At 40.8% G+C, this 26,826-nt stretch overlaps 1 protein-coding gene across 6 annotated transcripts in view; it reads left to right on the top strand.

Annotated features, from left to right (window-relative positions):
* Window positions 1-26,826, top strand: part of coro2ba (coronin, actin binding protein, 2Ba) — a 51,793-nt gene that overhangs the window by 16,821 nt on the left and 8,146 nt on the right. The window contains exons 1-8 of one of the 6 annotated variants that reach the window (XM_030413760.1): window positions 12,102-12,243; window positions 12,547-12,634; window positions 15,797-15,997; window positions 22,765-22,881; window positions 24,337-24,486; window positions 24,978-25,142; window positions 26,379-26,495; window positions 26,604-26,708. In XM_030413760.1, coding sequence (XP_030269620.1) covers window positions 12,599-12,634; window positions 15,797-15,997; window positions 22,765-22,881; window positions 24,337-24,486; window positions 24,978-25,142; window positions 26,379-26,495; window positions 26,604-26,708 — 891 coding nt within the window. In that variant the 5' untranslated portion in view covers window positions 12,102-12,243; window positions 12,547-12,598. Of the gene's footprint in view, window positions 1-11,862; window positions 12,244-12,546; window positions 12,635-15,796; window positions 15,998-22,764; window positions 22,882-24,336; window positions 24,487-24,977; window positions 25,143-26,378; window positions 26,496-26,603; window positions 26,709-26,826 lie in introns of those variants that run through there. The other 5 variants (XM_030413761.1, XM_030413759.1, XM_030413758.1 and 2 more) reach the window with 5 other exon arrangements.

The raw sequence follows: 26,826 nt of genomic DNA on the forward strand, positions 1-26,826 counted from the left end.
GCTCACTTTGGTAGAAAAACCCATTAGAAGTCTTTCCACACAGCCTTTGCACTGAATAAACAGGAACATCTGGAGTTTCCCTGCCCCCACTTTAAAGCTGGCAAAGGTGCCAAAATTGCTGCAGTCTGTTTGTCCCACAGATGAGACCTTCTTTATGTCCTGCCTGTGATAACAGATTGTGACATGCCTATCTGCCATTTGCATTGAAAAAACAACAACGGGAGAAACTCATTTGGGTGAATTAGCCACCTTAATAGCATCTCGAAGAAGCTCTGTGCTTTCTATGCCCCGTCATTTTTTTCTTTTGTGCTTCTCCTCGTCACACCTTTTCCATGTGATAAACGGATACGTATGGAGTGCACATACTGTCACTTTTCTCATAGGCTGAATTTTTCCTGTAGTTACCCCATGGATCCACCTTCAGTGTAAATCAACTTGACTATTAAACTGCAAGTAACCATAAAGAGATTACAGAGAACTGACGTTGTGCACTAACATGATATTGACGTGTTTGAGGTTCCTGTGCAGGGATATTAGTTATCTCATTGCCCTGAGTAACAGTATCAGGCTAATAGCCCTGTAATGGCTTTGCTCTACTGGTATCTGGCATCCGCACCCTTTGCCAGTCAGTTAGTCTCTCTATTAATTTGGTCCAGATCCAGATTACTGGATGGATTGGCAAGAAATTTGCTGTGAAAGCAGAAAATCTAATTTATGGTGACTCCCTGACTTTTTGTGTAGTGCCACCCGACGGCTGAAAGTCTCCATGTTTGAAATGAAAACAGATAAACAATGAAATGTACTTATTCAAGGTTGCATGAAGGTAATTTCAGTGCTTTTTTTGTCTGTCAATTAACTTGGACCATTTTGCATTGTTACAATATAATACATCTAGGGCTGGCAATCAATTAAACATTTGAATCAATTTACAGCCCTTATTACAATACAGGTGTTTTGCTGATGCATCAAAACATTTTAGTTTTGGCCCTCCAAGGCAAAAGTTTTTGGCCCACCTGCCAAAAAATGTACAGTTTAAGTCCCATTGGTTATGTATTTGTTCCTCACTTTCATATTGTGTGATGTGAGGAACTTAGCAAGGGACCACCAGCAAGGCTTTAGACTAACAACCTTATGTACTTTCTTCTCTTTTGTTTGTTGACCTATGTTATATACAGATATAGCTCTTAATAATGTACTGTAATTTAATGTAAACAAAGTAGGGATGCATATTATTTGAATCATGGTTGATTGTGGCTAATCCCTGATGCTGATAGCGATGCATGCACATATATCTTTTTATGATTATAGAGACCGTCAAGTCTCTCTTGTGGTGATATTAACATATTATTATGCCTCGTTTTATCGTGATGACCCAAATGTAGATGCAGAAATACAATGCTTTTTAAAATGGATACAGTCACTGGGCATATATATAGTCCGCCTTGCATTGTGCATAATAAAAGTGCCTGCTTATCAGCCTATCATCAGCTGATACCGATGACGTGCTGATATCATCATGCATCCTTCAAACAAGCTATTGTACGCTTTGTGTAAATTTGTTCTTAGCATCAAGACAACTATTGGAAATAGGGTCAAACAATGTCAGATCTTTCTGCTTCTGTTCCTTCTTGGATTAATTATCACGTTCCTCTTAGACTTTCCAAGCAGTATTACATGAATGATAGAAAGTCAGTATTCCAGCAGCACAAACTGTTGTTGCCAAGGTTCAGATGGTCACTGTCTGGAATGGAGAAGTCCTTGGCCAGGCAGATGGTCTGGCACTTGGCTCGGCCAAGTTCTCTGTCTAGGTTTGCTTCCATGCTCTCCATCCATCTAATCATGCAAAGCGAGACAGAGTGAGAGAAAGAGAGATTGAGAGAGAGCAACACAGACAGTGATTGATTGAGGAGGTAGAGATTCTGAAATGATGTTCATCTGGTCGATGACACAGACGGGCAGGATTTCCTGGCACATTGAGTCTCTACAGGGCCGAACTTCAAAGCTTTGTGTCTCATCTGTTTGGACGAACCAAAAGATTCCCAGACTTGTGAAAAACTGAGCAATAGAAATACTGAATACTTTATATGAGAATCAGATCAGATGATTTTAAAATATTTGAGATGATCCAGATTTGAAACATTAAATGGTTTGACTGATGGTTTTAATGGAGAAGAGAAACCAGGTGCTGCCCAGGCTTTGGACCATTTCATGTTGCAGGCAGTGGTTATGCTTTCTTTTTAGAATGTATTTGCTTTAACCCTATTCGGATGCTTAATTATCAGTCCAGTTTGGTTATTTCACAGCAGACACATGTTGACTTGTAAAAAGGCACAGGTGTGCACAAGTCATCATGTTTCTTTTCTATTCAAGCGTCCCAATAAGTCATGACAGTGAAACAGAGAGCCGGCATGAACAATACCAGGTCCTGAAACTGAAGTAGCTAAATGGAATTCAACCACCATACATTTTTACAATTTACACTTCAACCAGTTGTCAAAATATCTTCCATAACAAAGGATGATTATGCATCGGTATAATGCTGAGTTTTTGAATTGATTACCTTGCGCGAAGGACCCTTTTTGGCCCCGTTAAAGTTCACCTGAAGTGTTTTTACCACATATGTTTTTGGTTTTTCTCACTTGCCAGTATTAGGCCCAACAGTGGCAAAAAGTTATTTTGTTGGTATTCCTTTGGTATCCAAAACAATGCCTTCATAATTTTTACAATGCTTCGATAGATGTATGAAGGTGGTCCACGCTGTAGTGAGCATTTATCAATGTGCGCTGGCATGTCTGTGTTGCTGGTGCTGGTGAGTAGACTGCCAGCTCAACTTCCCCCTTTAAACACACCAACCCCTTCAGCTCACAGCTGTGTCTCTGGGCTGAGCAGAGTGGACAGGCCAGGCATCCGCAGTATGACCCTGCATACACTTACAGCTAAAACTACTTGATGTTGGAGAGGTGGCTGTCAAGATATTGTTGTCATAGAAACAAGACACACATGCAGCGTTTTTTTTCTCACACTGCTTAATCCCAGCATTCCTGAGCACACAGCCAGCATCACCACCAGCAACCACTATCTGGACACGGGCCCTAACTGCTGCTAAAAGTAGCTGCTGCGACAAGCCCCTCCCCAGCTTCCTTTTTTTTATTAACAAGAAGCTAAATAAGCTGATGAAAATGATACTGTATCGGCCATTTATTGGCAACTTTACTTAAAAATTGATGAAAGTATTATTAACTAAGAAGAAAACAAACACCAGATTTTCTCTTCATGTTTTCAGAGGATGTGTTCATGCAATATCTTATGAAAAAGCAGCTCAGCCTCCCACAATTTCTGCACATATTTTCGGCTTCAGTGTTAGCATGCATCAGACCAAGCTACTGTTCATGATTTTAATACCAGCCTCCTGGCAGTCTCTGGATCAAATGACCGATGATCCAACCTCCTGCAAGTCATTCTGTTCCATCAGCAATCACCTTGAAGTTTCAGAACGCAATATCTTAACAGAACTGATATCATAACTCATTCACTGATTAATAATTCCTAGAGCCTTTTTCTGTGCTCCTGCTTCAGTGATGGATTTCATTAATCTGATGAAAGTGCATCTCCCGCTCCTGCATCTTGGGCTTGGTTCCATTTGGCATTCGCAACCTGTACCACTGTTAGAGGGATTTCATTTTAGAGCTGATGATATTTTTGTACAATGACGCTAAGTCATCTCTCTTTATTGATCTTCTGTTTTCTCTAACTAAAACACAGTTGATTATTATCTACAGGAACAAGGATGCACTACATGACATCTCAACAGCAATGCTGTCAGAATATTGCTCATAAAAGGATAAAGCTTAAATGCTTCTTGGACGTTGATATTTTAATAATTTGGTTGCAACAGTTGTGAGTTTTAAATACTGAAAATATCAATATTTATCTGCAGACAGTGTTAGTGGCTGTGCTGCGGAGCAGGCAGGTGGTCTGACAGAGGGGGAGTTAATCTCTGTCTGCTGAGAGCCTTCTCTGCTCCTCTTCTTTGTCTGCATGTCTTCTTTGTTTCTTTAAATATTTCATCATTCTTTGTTGGTCCGCCTCGGTCCTTTTCTTCCTCTCTTTTCACTTATCATAGATTCGCTTTCACCTCCTGCCTTTAAAGTAGCATCCGCCTCCCTTTATCTCTGTTTGTCTTTAGTCACTTATCCTCCTTTGTTTCTCTGTCTTTCCTCTGGACTTTTCCTCAACATTGAGTCTACAACCCCCCTCTGTCAGTCAGGGCGTGAGGCCCAGCTCAAATCATTATGCTCCAAAAAGCATCAGGCAGAAACTCCTTGGGGAAAAAGAAAGGCAAGCACAGGGGAGATTATTAATTTAGACCTTTTATCTGGTTTTCAATGACTGATGGTTAAAGTGGAATAAGAAAAAATAATGTCTCTGATTTGTGTTTGAATGTAAAATGTTGTCTGTACTAGAGTAATGGATGAAGGATGAGACCCGGAACTAGTATTTTTCAGCACATCAGAATTAGGGAAAACTACAGTATATATCCATAATATGTATAATAGTTGCTGTCAACAAGCTCCTTGAAGCCGTGGATGGATTCCTGGACACCCACTCCTCCATATGTCCTTGTGCTGTGATAAGTGCCCTTCAGCCGGGTTTCTGGGTTTCCTGTGTACTCTTTGCACCATTACCGCTGCTTAATGGGGCTGGCTTAAAGCCCGAGAGCTGCTATTAGCTGAACATGTGCATCTCCTGTCATTATCGCACAGTAATACCCTATCATCATGAACACACACTCCAAAACTCATACAGCACTGGCTGCTGTTCCACTGGGCCGGTATTTATGGCACAAAGAGAAATCCTTAATGTAACTTACTGTCGTGTACTGTGTTAGTTAGATATTAACACAGATGTATTCAATGAGTTTCATGGTGTTTACTGTATAACAAGTTTAATGTACTCTTTACATGAGAAGTAGTGCTATTGGACAGCGTTTTGATGAGCCAGTTCCTGTCTTATTGTATCGTGTCACATTAGTTAACACCATTTTAACTTAGGGCTAAGTGCTAACATCACATTGCTAACAAGCTTACAATGGCAATGCTTTCAGCCCAACATTCAGAAGGCACAGTGTTTACCATAGTCAACATTTTGCTTAATCATGTAAGCATGCCATATTGTCGTCGGAGGGGTCAAAGGGTACAGGCGACCCTGACCCGAAGCCCTGGGGAGCCAATGAAAAAGCTCTGTGGTTGACCCTTAAATTGAATCAAGTACAACAACTAACTGACCTATATAACTGACATTTATATGTATTTACATGACAAATGAGGATGCTCACAGAGCATGGCACGGATGTACAGTGACACTAAATTTGGACCAGTCGTTATAAACTCCATCTTTGTCACTATGAGACAAATAACCAAGAGCTTATTTGAAATTGTGCCTGTCGGTATTAGATCTAAGGGTGGGTGGGTGTGTGTTGCTGGAGTTGGTGTGGATGAAGGGCCCATTTTAGAAAAATCTTCCCCCCTGTCCATAATTCCCAAAAGCTAGCATGTAGCATGGCTAAACACGAAGTACAGCAGAGGCTGATGGGAATGAAGTTAGTTTCACAAGCAGGTAATCAGAGGTGGACCCATCCTTCAGTTGTAGATACAGTATGTCAAAATAAAAATAAAAATGTCAACCTCAGTCCGGCTGGAGGAAATGTTAGGGGGTCACAAAGTCATCACAATAAGAATCGTATTAACTTTGCAACCATTAATGCCAAAATGTTGTGACAGTCTGTGATGTAGATGTTGAAATATCTCACTGAATCAATGAAAAACTTTGACCTGCTGACGGCACCAGAAGAAAAGACAGTGGATCACTTCTCAAAGTTGTATGAGAGGTAGAAAATTTAACTTTGAAATTTCACAGTAAACTAGGAAGAGGAGTTCACTAAAGTCAGGAAGAGTCATCCTCTGGTGAACATGAACGTCATTAGACCAGCATGAACATACAGGGTGCAGCTGTATACTGTAGTTTTGCACACTCACCCAGCACACTTACCCTAAGTTAAACATGATGTATTACACTTGAGCCTTTTTGGCCTATTTATGTGTATTTGTAAATTGCTTGATAAACTCCAGAAATGATATGATAGGCTCTAATGGGCAGGATGAATGTGGCTGAGAGAGATCCAAGAGCTCCTGTGACCTCTCTTTTCAGCTGATTGAAATTGATGCAGGCTCAAATAAAAGATTACCTTTCCAACATTCCTTAACTGGCCATCTGGAAAATCCGACAAAAATCCAGCTGGACTGACTCACTCTGGGCTGCTGGAGCAGGTGTGTTAAATCTATTCTGCTCTCTTTTATTTTATTCCATTTGCCACTTGCTCACAGCTGCTGCCGCCTGCAGTGTCGGCTGTGCTCCAATGTTTTTTTTTTTACTTTTGTGTGCATGCAATGCTGCCAACAAATATTGCATGCATGGCTGTTGTTTCACTAGAATGTTCTTTATGCATCAGTTTCAGCTGAGTTTATGTGTAGCAAGATTTCTGTACGTGTGCTTACGGTCTAATGGAAACTTGTAAGTGCACCTTGCAATGAGGTGCCAAACTCTCCTTTATTGACTGCCATATTTTTGTGATGACTTACAGCAGCTGTCATTCATTGCTGCCAACTCTAGGGCTTCATTTGCTTCATACTTTTCTCATGGAGAGTTGAAGTAAAGACACTGACTTCTGTGGCTCAATACAAACTTTTAGTAACAATTTCTTTCAGCTGTCTTTCATTACAAATGAAAAGTTTTAGGTCTATTTTGTATATCCCACAGCACTTCATTCCTAACTTTATTATACTGAAAATACTAAAGAGGTCATATTATGCTAATTTTCAGGTTCATACTTTCATTCAGTGGTTCTAGTAAAAGAGGTTTACATACTTTAATCTTGTGGTGCACTGCATCAGCTTCCCTTTTCTCACTGTGTCTTGAACGCTCTGTTTTAGCGACAGAGTTACACATTCTTTCTTGGATTATTCATGGCACCGTGTCCTTACGATTTTACCCCCTGGTACGAACTGCTGTAAGTAAAAATTTAGAAAAGGCATCAATATATTTGGGAATGAAATAAACTTCAATTGCAAACTTGTAAGAAAATGGGACTTGTGTGTATGAGTCAGTGTTAGAGTCAATCGCTGCTCTGATGAGGATTAAACCTAAGGATGCTGACTGTCAGCTGATTGCTAGTAAAATGCCAATACTTCACTCTATTAATCTCCATCTTCACAGCACACAAAAGCCTTTTATAACCACAACTGTCCCTGCAGGCATTGCCATAGCAGTGTGGAAAATATTCCAGCACATTCAGCCAAGCTGAGACACTTCCTGTGTGAGTGAGAATTAGAGATCCCACTTCACGCTGAGAGAAAATTTGTCTAAAAAAAATGCAGTAGGATTTCTTTCTTTTTGTGATATCCTCGCACAGATGGGGAGTCATCAGAAATGACTGTACATAGTCACTGCCAAGGGAGAGGAGGAAGAGAGGGAACATGACATGGAGGCTTGACAGAGCCTCTCTATGTCTGAGTGGCAGGACATGCAGTCGTCCTGTGGATTTCCCTTTTGTGCCTATTGAATGTGAGCTCATACGGTCCTACTTCCTTATTTGGCAGCAACATTGAGAAAATCTTGATTGGAATAGTTTAACCCATTGATTTGATTCAGTGGCGTTTGAATAGCCTTTTATGTTTCATAATGTGTCTGTATGCAGCCACTGACTGTGTATGCTTCAAGTAGAGAGTGGACGTTTGCCTGCAGCTGGGATGATGGAAGAGTACAGCCACGACACAATCAATAAAATGATCGTTGACAATCGGTTCTGCAGAACCACAGATAAGCTAAAACTTAATGTTTCCCTCAGATAATGTCTATTATTATCTTGTCACCATGCTGTGCACCCAGTTTTGTCTCCACAAACACGGCTGATATGTGGCATATAAATAATGTCTTCATCAGAACTATCTCGGTGTTTCACACTTATGCTGAAATGCAGACTTGAACTGCGGCCGCCGCTTGGCAGCCTTGTCGTTTGTAACTCCACCACCATCCCCTCCACCTGCCGATATGAAAGTAAGGTTAGAAACATGCAATGTTAGTGTATTGTACTGTACAAATGTCAACATGGTACACAGCCTGTGACACGTACGTATGGTATCTATTTGCAGAAACACTGATTGCCAACATTTTATTCTGGCAACTTGGCTGACAGCCAAGTGATTACTGCTGGTTCTTGAGCAGTGTAACAACTGCTTACATTGTTTTCAAATGAGAAACGATGTTACGCTTTTTGTCTCATCAACTGTACAGTTAGTATTTAAAGACGTAGATGCTTTCTCGTCATCGTCTTATTGTAGTTATTGAAAAACGGTTATCATTTAACACAACTTGTCATAGTTTTTTTGTTGAGTCTCACACAGTGGGATGGTGATGTGAACATGATGTGACACGAGGCTATTGTATAAGAAACACTAATGTTTCAGCCAGATTGTAAGCTTATGTTAACCAGGAGTTGGAGGTTCAGTCTAAAACTGCACCTTGCATCATAAACACTCGTATAACACATACTTGCATGCATGTGGTGACATAAAACTGCTGTTTATTCTTCCTTCACATTCCAACAAAATGTATTTATTTGCCTCAGCAATAAAATAAAGATGTCTTTAAATTGATACCATCAAAAGACCAGAGACTTTCTGCAAAGCTGCATTCTTAATCATTCAACCTGTGTTTTATTATCAGATAATGACAAGATAAATACTGCCTGGACGAGATTGACTGAAATGTTCAAGATCATTTGATGATTTAAAAGATTAAATTGACTAAAAAGACTAAACTACATTTTGTAGACTACAACTAAATATGATACAAACTAACAAGGATATTTGACACTGAGACTAAAAGATTTGCTGCTTTGGGGAAATCTAAAAGAGAGTTAAAAACTCACGGAGGAGGAAAGAGAAGGATTGAGTGTGCACAGTGCAGCAGCAGCAGCAGTGGCAGCAGCAGCAGCAGCAGCAGCAGCAGCAGTGCCTTGAAGCAAGACATAAAAACACTCAATAAACACACTCTGCTCTCTGGAGTGGTCTGTCTGCCTCACAGCCATGAACACCACAGTAAATGTATACTGGTGCAAACAGACAACACATGGTCAGACATGGACATGGGCATAGAAACAGACAGACATGTGCAAGACATAATAAAGGCAAAAGACTAGTATACTTCACACACACACACACACACACACACACACACACGCACACACACACTACCAAGAGGCCAGTAAACCTCCTTCACAGAGGAGCTGCAGGGCTCCACCCACATTTCAAACACACACACAATCATCAGGGGAGGCAATTTCCACTATAACACCTGCTGCAGTATATCGAGCTGACCAGGGGTCATTTCAGAAACTGATAAACAGACTTCAGGGTTCGTCGGGCAGTCATTTCAGAGCTGGAGTCATTCACCAGCCTACAAACAGTTATATTTCTATATTTATTTATTTGCTGATTATTTTATTAATTCATTGATTGATCGTTTAATCTATAAAATGTCATCAGATTGTGTGAAATGCAGATCACAGTTACTGAGTCAAAACCCAAAGACTCTTCAGTTTCTATCGTGAATGACAAAGAAAAGCAGCAAATCTTTAAAAATGTAAAGAAGCTGAAACCAGCAAATGTTTTGCTTGAAAATTTGCTATTGATAATTAATAATCAGCATATCTGGCGACTGACTTGCTTTCAGTCAACTCATTTATTTATCGAGGATTCGTTAAAGCTTTATCATTTACACAATAACCTCCAGCTCCAGCATTAAATCTTTAAATATGTGTTTGAACAGGATGCAGAGGACATGTTTTGAGATTTACAGGGGAAAGAATCAAATTTCATTTTAAGGAGGCTTTGAGTTTCTTTCATAATGAAGAACAAACACTCAGATTAACTTCAGCTAGTTCAAGTGCTGGTTCAACCTTGTTGATTCAGTTCAGACCACAGGAAGATTATGATTTGCAGTATGTGGGTAAACAATTCAATTCAATTCAGTTATTTCCCAGTCAGTCAGTCTTTCTTGGTTATAAATTATTGGTGACTAAATTATTAAAACTATATTTAAAAAAAAATGGGTTTAAGTAATGACAGCGTGTAACAGGACAAGAAATCACAGCCATTAAGGTAGATGAAACGAACAATATGTAATTCAAAATGAAACAAAAGAAGTAAGTAGAGTGGGATCATGGGAGTTGTTGTTTTCATTGTTAAACAACTACTACTACTGAGAAGGTAACGTTATTCCGTTTATTATGTAAGTTTATTAGAAGGATAAACCCCTTGAGATGAACCATCTCGTTTTCAAGGGGGTCCTTGACACAAACATACAGAGAATACAGTACATAAACCCAAATAACACAAATACACTCACACAAGCACAGACAAAAGCTCTCCTAAGCCTAGACACTCCCACACCTACTGATTCCCCCCCATAATGCCAAAGTTACATACAGTAAATATACAAAGGTACATAAATGTACATATACCCATGTATTGCTATGAGGATACATTGACATGCATCCACACATTTGATCTCATATATGATTAGAAGCAGGAGCACGTTGTTTGAAGATAAATGAAAACAGATATTTTAAAGAAATGAAATGAGGTAATGGATCTTAGTGAGCCGGGCAAATTGTTCCAATCAGATGGAGCTTTTTTTTTTTTTAAATGTAATTTTTTATTCACAGTCACGTTCACAACGTCCTTCTTAACACTTTATTATTGTAAATTATGATTTATTTGAGTTTAAAACTGTAAATTAAATTGTTAGAGACATTTGAGATGATGTAAGCGCACATCATAACAAAATATAAAACAAGGGTCTTGTTGTTTTTCAGACATTTTAATGCAGATATCATGATGTTCACGCTGCTGATGTTCGCACATTGACCATGAACAACAATGGTGGACAGGATAATGATGTTATTTCAGCATGTTTCTGATCCATTAATAGTAGTTAGATCAAAGAGAATTCTCTTTGTTTTGGTTTAATATCAATGTGCTGCACGGTCGCGGTTATTTTAACTCTGTAATCAGACTGACGTGAGTAATGCAACGCAAATATTTTCTACACGTTTGGTCTGAATGCACCATAACATAGCACGCAAAATGGGGAAACAAAATACAAAATGTCAAAGCTGTACCGCCACTGTAAATACATATGAAACTTTATTATAGTTTCAATTAAAAGTTAATTTTATACCATTTTAAGCTAGAAAATAAAATCAGCCTTTTTTATACTACTAATCAAAGAATGGAATATTCATTTTTTCCATAAACGGTTGTAACGTTCTCATTACATGACGCCAAAGAATGAAAACTGACTCCAAGAAAAGAACTTGAACGTCTGATTGAAGCTCCTGTGTTTGTGTAAAGTTCAGACACAGAAGAGTTAGAGGGTAGATTTAGTGTTTTAGGGCATCTGTGTTTTGTACAACTCTGCTTATCGGGAAAGTGTCCTCCACATCCTAGTCTATAAATGTTTTAAAAGCTTAAAAAGCATCAGTCTTCGTTGCGTTGCTATTTCTGAAAATGGTAACATTTTGCCTGTGGCAGTGCTGCAGTGGCCAACCAGGTCCACAGTCGCAGCCGTTCCTTCTGGGCTCCACCTGTCTTTACAAAAATGAGGGAAGCTTTCATACCTGTGAAGCGAGGGATTAGAGTAAAGAAGGGTCGAGATGAGAGATTAATAAAAGAGGGGAGGATGAGGAGGGTGAGGAACTGCTGGTGGTGCTGGGAGGCAGCCAGGATGGCCGTGTGATTCCAAACAAGCAGTGGGTGGGAGAGGAAAGAGGATGAATGGCTACTACTCTCACGCTGCTGCTCTGCCTGGGCCGGAGCATGAGAGACTGACTGAGTGGCAGGATGGGAGAGGAAAAGGGTAAGAGGAGGAAGGGGGGAGTGCTAGCCCTCCAGCTATCAGTACCAGTAGGAGGAGGAGGAGGAGAAGAGTTTAAAGGGGAGGGGTGAGGAAAAACATGAGAGAAGGAGGTAGAGCAGACACAGGCTGCCTGCTTGGATTTGAAGAGGAAGGAAGGAAGAGAGGAGATCCTGGTGGTTCGTTCAGAGAGGAGGGTGGATGTTTGCAGTCTGACACAGAGGGCTGCAGAAACACTGACTGTAGTGTCACTGTAAGGACACTGGTAAGGTAAGGTGGCATTTTAAATAAGTCATGAGTGAGAAATCCAGATATTTGACTATTTTAAACAGGAAGGCAAAGGCAAGTTGGCAAAAAGAACTAAATATGGTTTAAAAGTGCAAAAAAACTGTCTTCAAAGTGAAGAAGACGTCACACAGATTGGCCCCGGATGGAAACATGCTCATAAAGCACAAGTCTTGTGATCTGTTGATCTTTACAAAGTCGTTTCTCCTCTGAGCTGCTGTGTTTTCTGTCCGTGCATGGCGCTGCTCATGGTGTGTGTGTGCATGCTGCAAACCCTCGTGAGATAAGGAGAGACACAAACACACACAGACATCCTCTCTGTGCCGAACCCCGGTGACCAATGAATGAGCATCCTTGTAGAGACAGCTCAAAGCAGGCGAGTCTCCTCGTTCCTTCTCCTCCTAATCGTCCCTCAGGCCGCTCTGCTGCTCTGCTGTTCCGCTGTTCTGCATTAATTCTTTAACAAGCTGCCATTATGCCGCTCGTACTAACATGACTTCACAGCAGACGACCTGGGCATGAATGGGATGTTGCTGAGATGTTTAAAGACGGACAACTTGAGAGCCGAGAACAACGTTTTCATGGTGCTTGTTTTGTCTGAGCAGCAGTCTGACACCCAGAGATGTTCACAATAAACTCAGATCCTTTAGGAGCAATAGTTTAACATAGAAATACCATTACAAGTGAAAAGTATTCCCTTTAAACGTTTACTAAGTGAAAGTGTTTTCAGTAAAATGTACTTAAAGTGTCAACATGGAAATAAATTGCTTTCCAGAATGGATAATTTGACAGCATTTTTTTATGTTTATTATACAATAATTGAATTATTATTGACTTATGATCAAGTAAGCAGCATTGTGATGTTGGAGCTGCTTGAGTTGGAACCAATTACCAATTTTCCTTGGAGATTTTTAATTTCTAAAAATTATATATATATTTTCCTTATTTCGATTTGTTTGTTTTTTGCTTGTTTTTAGTTTTGTAAGAATTTGACCTTTATATAGGTCAACATTATAGGACCAGCATGCACCTGTGAAGCAGGAGCCATCATGTCTTTGTCTCCGTGTGTTCTTGCCTGAGGATGAATAAACCACAACTAAACACAGAAACAGCTGTATTACTAATAGACATCTCTTTACTGCTCACGTTTTTAAATTTATATTTGTATGTTAAATCTCAGACTAGTTTTTACACTGGTTGCAGTTATTGTTTCATTTAGGTTCAGTGAATTAATACATTTTAATTTAATTTCTTAACAAATCATTATTGTCAACGGGAACACATTTCATGGTCTAAGCACCCAGTTGGTGTTAAATATTTTATAATGTGACCTACTGAATATCAGGTGCAGGTGAAAATGTTTAGTCATGGTTCACCCAAAAATGAAATTCACGTCAATAGCTGGTCCTGAGCTAAAAGCATTAGCTTGCACCCAGTCTGTAGTGGGTGCTCAAAGTTGAGGGAGCCTCAAGGGTGTAAATAACATCTCTGCATGGGGGTGAGTAGACATTGACTTAAATTTAATTATTTGGTTGAACTAATCCTTTAAGCTGAAAGAGTAACAACGAACTAAAGTAAAGTTTAAAGCCCAGAATTCCTCCAGAGCAGCAGAAAATTCTCAATTGACAACTTAAATAATCCAGTAATAGTTCCATCACCATATTTAAAATTCAAAACACCACAAACCGCCTTTGCTCATAGTGTATTGATGTATATAGCAGTGGTTCTGTACCGCTGCAGGGTCACTGTGGCCACATTCTGGTGCTGAATTGTGGGCGAAGTGACACCATTGTAGCCAACTGGATGCCGTTTCTCCAGTCGTCTGTTTTGAGACGGAAAGGGACGAGGGAAGACAATGGCAGCAGCGCGGTCTGAGGATGTTTCTATTTGCATGTGTACACCACTCCCATCAGTTCCCCTCCACATCCCTAGAACAATGCTGAATAGAGGATTGCCTGATGTCATCCGGCATTGCTGCTACTGATCTGAGCGCAGTCATAAATCCCCTGCCCTCAGTTCCTGTTGTGACACAGTGATATGGTCCATCTCTGGAATTTATACTCTGAATTTATAGATCCAGTTTTAGATAACATCTCAAAATGAAGCTGTATTCATTAGCAAAATATTTCTCTCCTTGCGGGACAAAGGGCATTTCACGTCTACTTCCTGTGTCTGGGTCAATTTTTAAGTCCTTAGGCGGAGCCAGCTCATGCCAAAAAATCGAGAGCTCCTTCAATGCGTTCTTGTGGTGGAGAGACAGACAAAAGGAGCGTCTTGAGTGGGACGTAACCACTTGTCTTTTGTTGTGTGTGGTGGCTGCGAAACAAAGGCTGCTTCTCTGCTGTACAAGATGTATGTGAACCAAAATATAGTGACAAACAGCAGGACACACTCTAATCATTTGAGTATGACAGAGATTGATTATTTTGTTTATGTGTCTGTATTTTTTGTGATGAAGTTATTTCGGAGAAGAAACGTCCTGACACATTAATCACAGGCTCTAAGGAAACATAAAATAGTGTCAGAACCATTTTCACCCAGTTTTCACCCTCCAGAGTCTCACACCCATGACCGAATTGGAGGTTTTCCCACAACCGCACGTGTGAGTGTTATCATGTCTGCACAGATGGGACAGCCCACCCTGCAACTGTGGGTTTGGTAGCTGAGAAACTGACGTGAGGCGTCGCTGACTCTCAGTGAGCATCATGTTTCAGACACTTACAGGACAAAGATTATTCTCTCTCACACTGTTTTTTTTAATGATACCAGAGTAACAACTTGGCATTTGTCCTCCTGTTCTGCCTCCACACAATGTCAGAACCACCTCTTGATTTACATTGCGCGAGACCACCAGATGGAACAACTAAGCATAGCGAAAGTTTAAATGATGCAAGTTAAAGTCATTTAATAGATGGAAAATCCAGGTCAGAGCTGTTGTTCTGTATACACTGTACATGTTTTAAAGGAGTGCGTACGAATGAGTGTCTTACAGTTTGGGGCTGTTTGTCAGACAATACCATCAATACATCAGGCTATTTTCCATTAACTCATTTATATGCTCATTTTGAAGTAGTGCATTAGAAAAGGTTGAAACCACAGAAGACCGAAGTTTTTGCATTTCCTTGTGGTGGATTTTGAAGAGTTAAAGCGTAATATGTGCAATGGAAACAATGGTAAGTTCTGACTTTGTGAACATTAAACTCACATGACTGATCAGCTGCTTTCGCTCTGAGGGACTAAAACAAAATGATAAGAAAAAAATCTGCATCCGCTGCCAGTGTGTTCTCTGGATATTCCCATTACCAGATTAATCAAAGCTTTGTGGAGCCAAGCTGAATGACTGAAACGCGGCTAACTCATATTTACTAATTCTTTTATTTTCTTGCAACATGTCAAAAGAACCCTTTGCTTGACAATTAAATGTAAACACAGCTGCTGAGAATAAATAATTGTCAGTTGCATCCCTGATAAGGAAGCTTAAGTTAATCTGTCATGATGTTCTGTTAAACTTGCATATATCTATTTGTTTCTTCCACAGATGTCATGGCGTCCGACCTACCGAAGCTCCAAGTTTCGAAATGTGTACGGAAAGGTGGCCAACAGGGAGCACTGCTTCGACGGTATCCCCATCACCAAGAACGTCCATGACAACCACTTCTGTGCCGTCAACTCCAAGTTTGTGGCGGTCGTCACGGAGAGCGCCGGCGGGGGTTCTTTCATTGTTATACCTTTGACCCAGGTAACTCTTATACTCGTCATCTGCTGTTTGTCACTGCGCGGTGCATAAAGAATGGGTTCTCAGGGTGTCGGGGGAGATTTGTGATGTTTTACTGTGTTTTAATTATTACAGCAGCTGAAGGTGCAATTAAGGTGTGACGACAGGGAGAGAAGTGACAATGGCAGCTTTTGAAGACGTTAGCTTAGATGCTGCTGTAGTGTCAGTCATATCTGTATCGCTACATCATTTATTGTGTTGATCGGACCGGTTGAAGGTAGCCTCTAACAGACAGATGGTTCATTGAATTATCAGCCAAGGATTTTTTGAATCTGATTGCGCTTTTTGCCAAACTCTTTCCAAGAACGACTTCTCAGATGATTCTGTTTAAACCATCTGGCCCGTCAGGAGTCAGTAAGGAGTTTACTGTATATTTTATTTAGGGTTAAAGCCATTCATTTCTTGCTACAGATTAATCAGATTAAGATCTGAAGTTTGGAAACAGTTCTTGTGTAGATTCAGCTCAGCCACTCCCTGCTGCTCGGAGCATGCCAGGCGTAAATCTTCAAGCCAGGAGTTAAAGCCAAAGTTGTAAGAGGGTAGAACTGAGGAAAGGATCACATGAAGGTAAACTGGTATTGCCCATAAACAAGACAAAGGAGCACTGTTGCAATGGAGAGTGTGAATTTCTTTGTCTTCTTCTGAGAAAAGGCGACGTGTTAATTCTTCCTGAGAATTCTCTTCACGTTCAGCAAATCAATGCAGCTTTACCGGATTATTCATTACACAACTGTATCTAATATAGAAGATAAGCCTTAAAGTCGCACATTTTAGAGGTTGTATGCAGATAGTAAAGTGATGAATCGTTTGAGGCTTAAGTAGAAAGTCAATTTTCCAGGAACTGCATTTAACTGTTTGCTTACATGTTATGTGAGGTGGTGATACGAGGTCAGATATGGAGAAAGTAGAATACTATATAAATACTGTATGGCATGAAGCATCGTGTCGCTGCTGGTTATTGATTGTTTCTTTATGTATCTGTATGATGGACAGCAGGTATTTTTCCACAAGGCTACTGTGTAGTCTACATCTCAGCCACTTTGTAGAGCAGTGCGTCTGAGAAACCTTAAAGTGCTCTGCCTCTTTAAAAGACTCTGCCAAAGTACTTGAAAAGCTCTTGGCTGTCAAGCCGAGTTGAGTCAAGCTGTTAGTGGGCAGAAGAAGTATCCAGCAGGCTGAGCAGTTCTGCTGTCTGACTGCAGCAGGGAAACCTCAGATACATGTTACTTTACATCATCATGAGCTGTGGCGTCCAGTCATGGAGACGGACAGACTGTATATGTGTGTGTACGCTCCGCTATTCAGAGGATTACATTGTTAGTATAGACAAAATATCGATACAGGAATATATTCTGTTGCTTCCTCCTGGGATACAACATCAATACACTGGCGCCAAATATTTATATGAAAAACATGCAGGTGCTTTAAATGTACCAGATATGAGACTGAATAGTTGATTCACGACACTGTTTTCCAGTGATTGTGAGCTGAAGAGGCACTAAGCTCAGACTCTGTGCACGTTCCTGTACATGATGTATTGTAATCACGATACCATAGTTATCATGTGCAACGTATTGTGAGTCACTCTGTGATTCCCACCCCTATTGGTGTTATCATCTTTGATCCAAAGTCACAAACTAACTGTCGTGCTCACTGTCACAACATAACTTTATATGATCTTTCATAAGAAAGGTGTTTTTCATTTTGTCTGCTTGCACTGACTGACCGTGAGGCTGCAGGTAAACTCAGAGGTGACTCACTGTGCCGCACATCTGAGATCTTTCATGTATCGTACAATGCCTGAAAAACCAGTCGCCCTCCATGGAAAAAAATAGAGTTGAAAGTTAAGTTACAGCCAAAAGTTGAGGTCTGTATTCAGTTAAGATAAAGCGCTCTTCCCTTCTAAAAGTCTTCTCGTTTTGAGCTTCACAAGCTAATTGTCTTTTCATTACATTTAATGAAAGTTCTTATATTAGAAAAAAATGTATTTGACTGAAAATACATATGGACACGATTCCAACACATCATGAGCAAAGATTCATTTTCATTTTACACAACAGTGATGACAGGCTGTCAGTGGTCGCTTGTGCAATCACCTAACAATACACTAAACAGCTGTGCAACACCATCCTGTGAGCCACAATGTTTGTAACTTATCGAGCAGGAGATACTTACAAATCCACCATCTCAGAAACCACAAGAGAAACTGGCCAACATGCCCAACATTCGTCATGCTGCTGCAGCTGCTGACTTGTTTACACATGACATGTTACTGTAGACCCAGTTTAATATGCAACAGAATTTAAAACAATATATATATAGTAGGGGGTCCCTGCAGTGTCTCTCTACTGGTCTACAGTAAGTAACTGTTGAACTGGATCTCATGTGTGGTTCTTTTCATGCTGTGTAAGGACTCCATCCACGACCCGGTCCACACACCATAACCGGATCGATTTCCTCCCTGTCAGAGTATTGCACTCAAGCATTTCCTCTGGTTTCTGCTGAGCTGATGAGTTCATAAATGGCATTTATCATATTCAGCAGCAGCAGCACTGATGATGGCTGCTGTTTCATGCTCTACTCAAGTCAAACAACAAATCAGAAAGCTAACGCCATCCTTTGTATAAGATAGTTATGGTGTCTCTTTTATATAAACAGCTCCAAACACACAGAAATGTGATGGCATACATATAAAGTACATGTGTTGATATATCAAACCACTAAATCAATTAACGGAGTTAAATGTTAATAAGAAAGATGTGTGGGTATACACAGTGATGTCACACTTTAACCAGAATCAACAGCAGGTTATCAGGTGTCATCATGAGATCACTCAGAACAAATGTTGGACCATTGAACTGTTAGAGAATCACAGAGAATCACTGAAAGATATCAAGAATCTCCTTTAAGTTTTCCTTCTACATGTGTGCGTTTATAATGAGCTTGTCCTCCTCCATTTCAAATACGAGCTGATCCACGGTGGGTCCGGCTAATGGCAAGGTGTGAGCATGGCAGACATATTACAATGACAGCCGGCGAGACGGCCATATGGTTTCCCCAGACAACGCCACGAGCGAGCGGAGGGACTGCCGCTGGCACCACCTGGCACACAGACCGGTCCAGAACGTGACACACAAGGTCACAAACACCTCGTCATCACCTCAGACAAAGACCGAGGGTGCAGCGGGTGTGGTGCTTCAGTCACTGCTAATAAAACTATATGTTTACTGCTATTACTGTGTATTTTTTCCAAATGAAATAATAAAACAATAATCACCAAATATTCTGATGATTAGTATTAACGTCATTTTACAAGATAACATGCAGAGTGACTTTATGTTTCTGCTTCTGACATTTGAGACGTTCCTGCTGTTCTTTGTCTTATCTGACAGAAAATAACATTTTTGGTCAGAAACAATTTGATTTGTTGATTTCTATTGATGCTCCATAATATTTTGATGGGCTTCACTATTTTCTGCTAATTTATAATTCTAGAAAACAAATATCAGATCAATCATTAATGACAAGTTGAGTTGCAGCCCTAATAATCTTACTACACTTTAACTGCTGGTTTCGGTTTTGTTTTCAGTCCAACAGCAGGAATTATTATAAAATGTCATATACTGTGAGTAACATCTATGTAAAGTAATGTACCGTGTACGTGTTTAATGGCATGTACATAAAAGGGAATATCCAACACGCTGTGCGCAATGCTCATATTACAGCCCCCCAGTGAAATGAACGTAATCAAACAACAAACAACCCTAAGAAAGCTAATTTATTTCTGTATTTCTTATTTTAGTCTTTAATTTCCTCCTGCCCGGTAAGTAGTAGTAGTAGATTGCACGCTCTCGCCCACGGAGTCAAATTATACTTTCAAATCTTTGATCTCCTGAAAGGCTGCTGTGAGAATATGATGGTCTGTCGTTAACCATCGAGCAGAATCCTTGTTAATGGACATTTATTGGGACTACAGATCACTGAGAGTGGGTAGTGATCACAGCGTGGTGCCTCTGACCTGAAGCTGTTGGCACCTGTCCTGCACATCTGCGTCACAACGATCCCTCAGCTGAGCCACAGCTTCAGGAAATGAGCTGCAGAAAGACAACAAGGCCAAACTCAGAGTAGCTCTGTGTCTGTTTCCTGCCAATCATCCCGATGAATATTATCACACGTCATTTTCTTTTTCATTTGAATGTTTACTCTTGACTGTGGCGGACAGAGATGTGGCACCACATGTATGAAGCCCTGAACACAGCTCGTCGTGATTTCCTCTTGATCCCTCGTGGACCCTCTGAACCCTGCGGCTCCCAGCAGACATTATTTCTTTGCAGGTAATTAGTTCCACCTGAACTGGGAGTCCCTCATGTTATTAACGTTTTGAGGCCATGTTAAAACTCCGAATCACTGTAACAATTATAGAAAGAGCTAATGCGTCATCCTAACCTGTAGCCCGTCCCGAAAGTTTTCATGCGTACACAAACGTGTGAAGATTTGAGTTTCCATGCAGGTGTGGTGTGAAGCTGAGGGGCAGAGTTGGTAGTTCAAGGAGATGTCAGAGAGCTTCATCGTCTACTCATATGAAGTGTCTGAGTCTGTCTTCCCTGCCCCGTCATGCTGTCCCCCCTTTTCTTTTCCTCTTGCATTGACTGAATTGATGTCCCACTTCGCTTCACTGTCATGTTTTGGCAGAGACTGCAGTCTGTTGGTTTTGATGACGTGTCTCATATCTTGTTAGCAAAGCCTTTAGTGTCTTTGGATCTGTGTTAGATGGAATCTTTCTGTGGGCGGACTTCCTGCTTGCTGCCTTTATGCAGACATTCAAATGATTTTTTGATCTGCTTTCTTTTTAGTCATATGTTTCATGTACCTGAATCTGATTGTCACTCGGTTTGAGGGCTTAATATTCCAATATCAATATGTTGGGTTTTTTTTTAATTATCCCTCAAATGTGGTTTTCAGACACAGCAGCCAAATGTACAGGAAAACAATAAACTTACTGTCTAAAACAACATTGAAATAGAGATCTTAAAGCAACATTATATCACTTTTTTCCATAAAATAACATCTTCAGAGACATGTTGATGGTTCAGTGTCTTGTAACAGGGTGAACTGTGACTCTGGTTTCTGCTCTGTGTAACTCCAGTGAGAGTTTCTAAGACTCAACACTGTTATGACGTCATGAGTTTATTTGTAGTTAGCAGCTACGTCACATCTGACAAACTGTCACAGTCCTGGGATTTGTATTTACCATAGTGGTGTACCACTCAGAAACTGTGGGGGGCGCCAAATCCCATACAATGACAATTTCTTCATAATGTTGCTTTAATTGTAAATTAAATAATCATATATTACCCAAAGCATAATTTTCTGCGTAAAGGAAAGTTTTGATATCGTTGCACACCGGACAGCGTATACGCTAACCAATGGGTCTATATGATATACTTCATCTAGTATGTATGTTGTTTAGATTACATTGTTATGAATTGTTGTTTCGACTTTGAAACGTACTTTGTGTCATCTATGTGCCAGCAGTCTTATATGCCAGCTATCAGTAGCATGCTAACATTCACAGACTTGCAGAGAATTATCTTAATATTAAGACTTACCATGGCCAGGTGATTGTATTTCACTGATTTGCTTCCTGCAGTTTGAAACACCTTTATTCTATTTATTTAATGTTTATTTGTATAGGGACAAGTATGCAACGTAAACTGATGCCCCACACTACAGCATTTAGAGACTATCATTTGCACACCTTTCCCTGGATGAGCCTTTATAATCCATGAATTCAATCAAACACATAAGAAACTAAACAAAAACTTCGGCGTCCGGCTGTTATCTCTCTTTCAGGTTTCAAGACCTTACTGGAAGTCATACATATTTTATTATACTAAGCAGAGTTTGTTACGGCTTCATCGTGCATCTGGAGCGAATCTTCAGGGTTCAGTGAGGACATGGCATGTAAATACACACGCACACACACACACACGCACACACAAACACACACACACACACACACACACACACACACACACGAGCGCGCGCACACACACACACACACACACACACACACAGGGTTTCAGTAAGGAATGACCCGACGCTCTTAAACAAATCTCTGAGGAAATAAAAAAAGAGGTCAGTGGACTGAAGTGTCATCAAACATTCATGACATCATGAGCGACATCAGGAGGCGCCTGTCAGCTGGTGCTATGAGCCACTGCCCCTCTGTGGACTCTGTGGGTTACTGCAACAACACGGCGGCTGCCTCGGACATCCGGTACAGTCTGCAGGCCCGCTTGGTTCTGTTGAGTCATCTCACTGATGTGGTTTCACTGTTATTCTGTTATATTGGTCTTCACGTTCGCATCAGTTAAAAGCTCAGAATAGTTTTGTTCAGTTATATCATAATACACGAATACAGGTAACGGATTACCTCCTTTCAGACTTTAGATAACGATAAAAGTACTCTTTTTTAATGTGACTGCACATTTAACCAAAATCATTTCAGAAAGAAATACCTGTTTAAACATCATACGTTCTTCTTTGTTTTGCTTGTTCTTGTTCTTTATCTGGAATTGCATTTTATCTGGACTTTGTGTTCACACCTTTCTAATTTGTGACATTTCGGGTCACTTTTGTAAAGGTGACCTTAAACTGAATGAGGCTTTTACCTGATTAAATAAAAGGATCTGCAAATGTGAATTAATCTACTTCTGTCTCTGTTTCAGTCCGGCCGCCTGGAGTCTCATTACCCAAAAGTGTGCGGCCACCAAGGAAATGTGCTGGATATCAAGTGGAATCCCTTCTTTGAAAACATCATAGCGTCGTGCTCTGAGGACACATCCGTAAGTGACACCACATCCTTTCTTTAAGTCAGTTGATTCAGCAGGATTGTGGAGGAGGTAAAAACATCATGTATCTGTGAAATCATGGGTGTGTTGGATATTTAGGTTGAGGTTCTGCCCAGAAGGCAAAGAGATTATTGATTGATTCAGAATTTGTACTGAACAAGCTGGTGATTCGATTTTGGCTCACAGCTGCTCTGGTTTGTTGTTATGAGCCTGAAAACAACAACTGGACATGTGTGTGAGTCTCTCTGCAGCAGCTGACCACATAAGTGACAAGTTATATAAATAAACATCAATCACTTTCAACTATTAATCCCAGATGTTGCCTAACATACACTAAAAACCTATGAGCCTTTTTCCCAGGACATGCACCTGTTACATTACTCTGCTGAGCACAGTCAAGCCATGAGCAGTGTGTCTGTATAGTGCTTTCACTTGTTGAAGGATAATCTCCTCTGGTCCCACACACAGCCTCCAGCCATAGCTGTAATCCAGATTAATCCTAATGCAATGGGCTGCATTGATACTGTGTGCTATTTTTGGTCAGTGGGATCTCTAGCTGTGTCAAACCGATTGTCGTTTTGGAGCTCATATTAAAGAGCTATGAAATATATGAAGTGGCATCTGACAAAAGCAATTCAAAACCTCAAGGCCTAAAGTCTTATTTAAGATCAGGTTACGAAGACATTTAGCATTCCAGATATTACAGAAACATCCTTATTTAAGAATCTCATAGGCTAGAATGGCACTGATGTCTTAAATTCAATTAACCACTTTTGTTAGGTCTGTAGGCTAACACAATGACAAAGAAGATATGGATAAATACTGAAAAATTAGGACTGTCGTGCCAAACCATGACCCCCTAAACTAATACTGATGCTAGCCTGTTGAAGAAGCTAATATCGATGTTAGCCTGTTGGAGAAGCTTATGTAGATCTTGGCCTGTTGGAAAAGCTAACATTGATGTTAGCTTGTTGGAGAACCATGCTGGAAAAACCAGCATAGACCAGCACCAAAACACAACATGTGCTGGTATTGCTGGTGACTGGTTTCCAGCAGGGAAGCTAACATCAGTGTTGCCCTGTGAGAAGCTATCACAAATGCTAGCCTGTTAGAGATGCTACCACTGAGCTAATATCAGCGTTAACCTGTTAGAGAAGTCAACACTGATTTTAGCCTGTTGCAGAAGCTAATAGCAATGTTAGCCTATTTAAGTAGCTAAGGTGGATGTTAGCCTGTTAACTTCAAACTTCCTGGACCATGTATTAATGGGTAAACAGTATATCCCCTCCTCCATGGCACGTTTGATGCCTCTGACTAAGCGAAGCTAAAATTAAAACCCTTTCTTTTCTTGTCCATAATAGCTAGCTAGTTTGTCATGTTGTGCGTGTCTGCTTTACAATGAGAAACTGCGTGTTCACCTTTGTTTTTCTGTGTGTGTGAACGTGGCAGGTGCGAGTATGGGAGATCCCAGAGGGCGGTCTGAGGCGCAACATGACGGAGGCGGTGCTGGAGCTGTACGGGCACAGCAGACGGGTGGGTCTGATCGAGTGGCACCCCACCAGCAGCGGCATCCTCTTCAGCGCTGGCTACGACTACAAGGTACCACATCAGTAACCACAAACACAACAAGCAGGGATCAACTCAGTTCTGCCAAATATTCCCTCTTAGATACTGAAAGACTTTTAGATATCGTCTCTTTATGTTTTTCGTTCATTTCAGGAGATACTTTTAATGAGATGCTGTTGTGTTGGATTGCATGAATTACTTGATTTTCTTTAGACAAAATGTGGACTAGAAAACACTGACAGATCAATCAATGAAAACATAGTAACTGATTGCAGCCCTGTTTATTGAATTGCCATCAAAAGGCCTGAATATTGAGATTAGCGATTTCCAAAGAACCAAGTTGAGACATTTAAACTCAGTGTGCTGTTGTTCTTTCACTGTGGACATCAGCAGAGGTTACTGTCTGAGGTGTTAGTTAAAAAAAACAAAGTCAGATTCCATTCACAGGCCCACAACATAACAAGACCACTAATTCAAGCACATCTAACACCTCCACCCCAACGATCCTCCCCTGACTGTATCAGATTCTGATCTGGAACCTGGAGATCGGCGAGCCGGTGAAAATGATCGACTGCCACACTGACGTCATCCTCAGCATGACCTTCAACACAGACGGCAGCCTGCTGGCCACCAGCTGCAAAGACAAGAAGCTGCGTGTGATCGAGCCGCGCTCCGGGTCGGTCCTGCAGGTGAGGGGGAGGAGGGGGGTGGTTTTATGTGAGTGTGCATGTACAAAGAGGCCATGAGAGCTTTATGTTCAGACGACCTTTACTGTGAAACTGATGCAACTGAGGAAACTGTGTGGGCACGGAAACATTCTGTTCTCAGGACACTTACCGGTCCTACGTATGTACTGAGATACTTTCAAGGCTGTGTAGCCGTCTGGTCTGTCGCTGATCCTCCCTATTTACATTAATTTCTTTGTTGTCTATAAATGTTAATGCAACAGCATACAATGATATTTTAAGCAGTTAAGATTTGAGGAAGGCACAGTCCTTCTGCAATGTGACAAAGTCAGGTCCATTTTTTTGCAAGTTTGGTGTGGAAGAACTCGCCTGCACTGAGCCTTGACCTCAGCTCCATCATACATTCGGGATAAACTGGATCATCGACAGCGAGCCAGGCCTTATCGGCCAACATCAGAACCCGAACACAAATGTTCTTTTGGCTGAACGGGAGAAAATCCAGCAGTCATGTCCCAAAAACTTGAAAAGCCTGAAACCAATAGAGTGGGTTCAGAATGACGCACATGACCATCACGTGTTGTCTAACATCCGGACTTATCGTCTCTTTCTGTGGAGAAATTTAAGTTCTATTTTTAAAGCAAACATTTTAATCAATGAAATCAAAGCTACAGCCTGTAGTTAACTTGATAGTTTTAAAAATATCCACCGCTGTTAAATAGAACTAAAAAATGCTACAGCTGGTTCCAACCATGTTTCACCCACTTCATTAACGTCTGGCCTTGATGGTCTTTGCTGCCCGACCACCATGAAATGGTCTCTGATTAGACTAGTGTGCTTGAACCCCTGCTGCACCGAGTGGAGGTGATCAGAGCCTGACAGCAGGAGGAAGAGAACAATCATGAACATGTTTTATACCTGAAATAGAATTAAACTTCAGAAGATTCCAACAGAGCTTTGGTTTGTCTTTAAAAATATGTTTGGTGGTTTGCAAAGCTTGTAGATTGGATGGAATTATTAAAATCTTACTTCATGCCATTGAAACATTCACAGGATCCCATTATGGAGCCTGAACCATCCGGGTTGTCGCCTGCTCAAATGATAACTATGAAAATTTTAACTGGTCCTGTGCATTAATCTTTAACCCCCAGCTGACAAAGAATGAGCTCAGTCAAAGCTGTCACATCCTTTCTTTGTTTAATAAGTCACAAAAATAGTAACTCACTGTCTTTGTTTCACCAGCAGGCCAGCTGTAAGAACCACCGTGTGAACCGAGTGGTGTTCCTGGGCAACATGAAGCGACTGCTCACCACGGGGGTTTCTCGCTGGAACACCCGGCAGATCGCTCTCTGGGATCAGGTTAGACGACAGCGCCATATGGCTCATGTCTGTAATGCCCGAGTGGGTGGAGCTGGTGTGTGTGTGTGTGTATGTGTGTTAATTCCCTGTGTGTGTTGCTCTTCCCAGGAGGATTTGTCCATGCCAATTGTGGAGGAGGACATAGACGGCCTCTCAGGACTGTTGTTTCCCTTCTATGATGCTGACACACACATGTTGTACCTGGCAGGAAAGGTAATGGGTCACAACAAGGAAATGATTATGACTGTATATATGACTAATTATTCTCTTTTGCCATATTTTTCTCACACAAAGTCTCAGGAATGAACAAAACTGTGCAGTACATTGAGGT

The sequence above is a fragment of the Sparus aurata genome, chromosome 4 (assembly GCF_900880675.1).
Source record: "Sparus aurata chromosome 4, fSpaAur1.1, whole genome shotgun sequence".
NCBI lineage: Eukaryota > Metazoa > Chordata > Actinopteri > Spariformes > Sparidae > Sparus > Sparus aurata.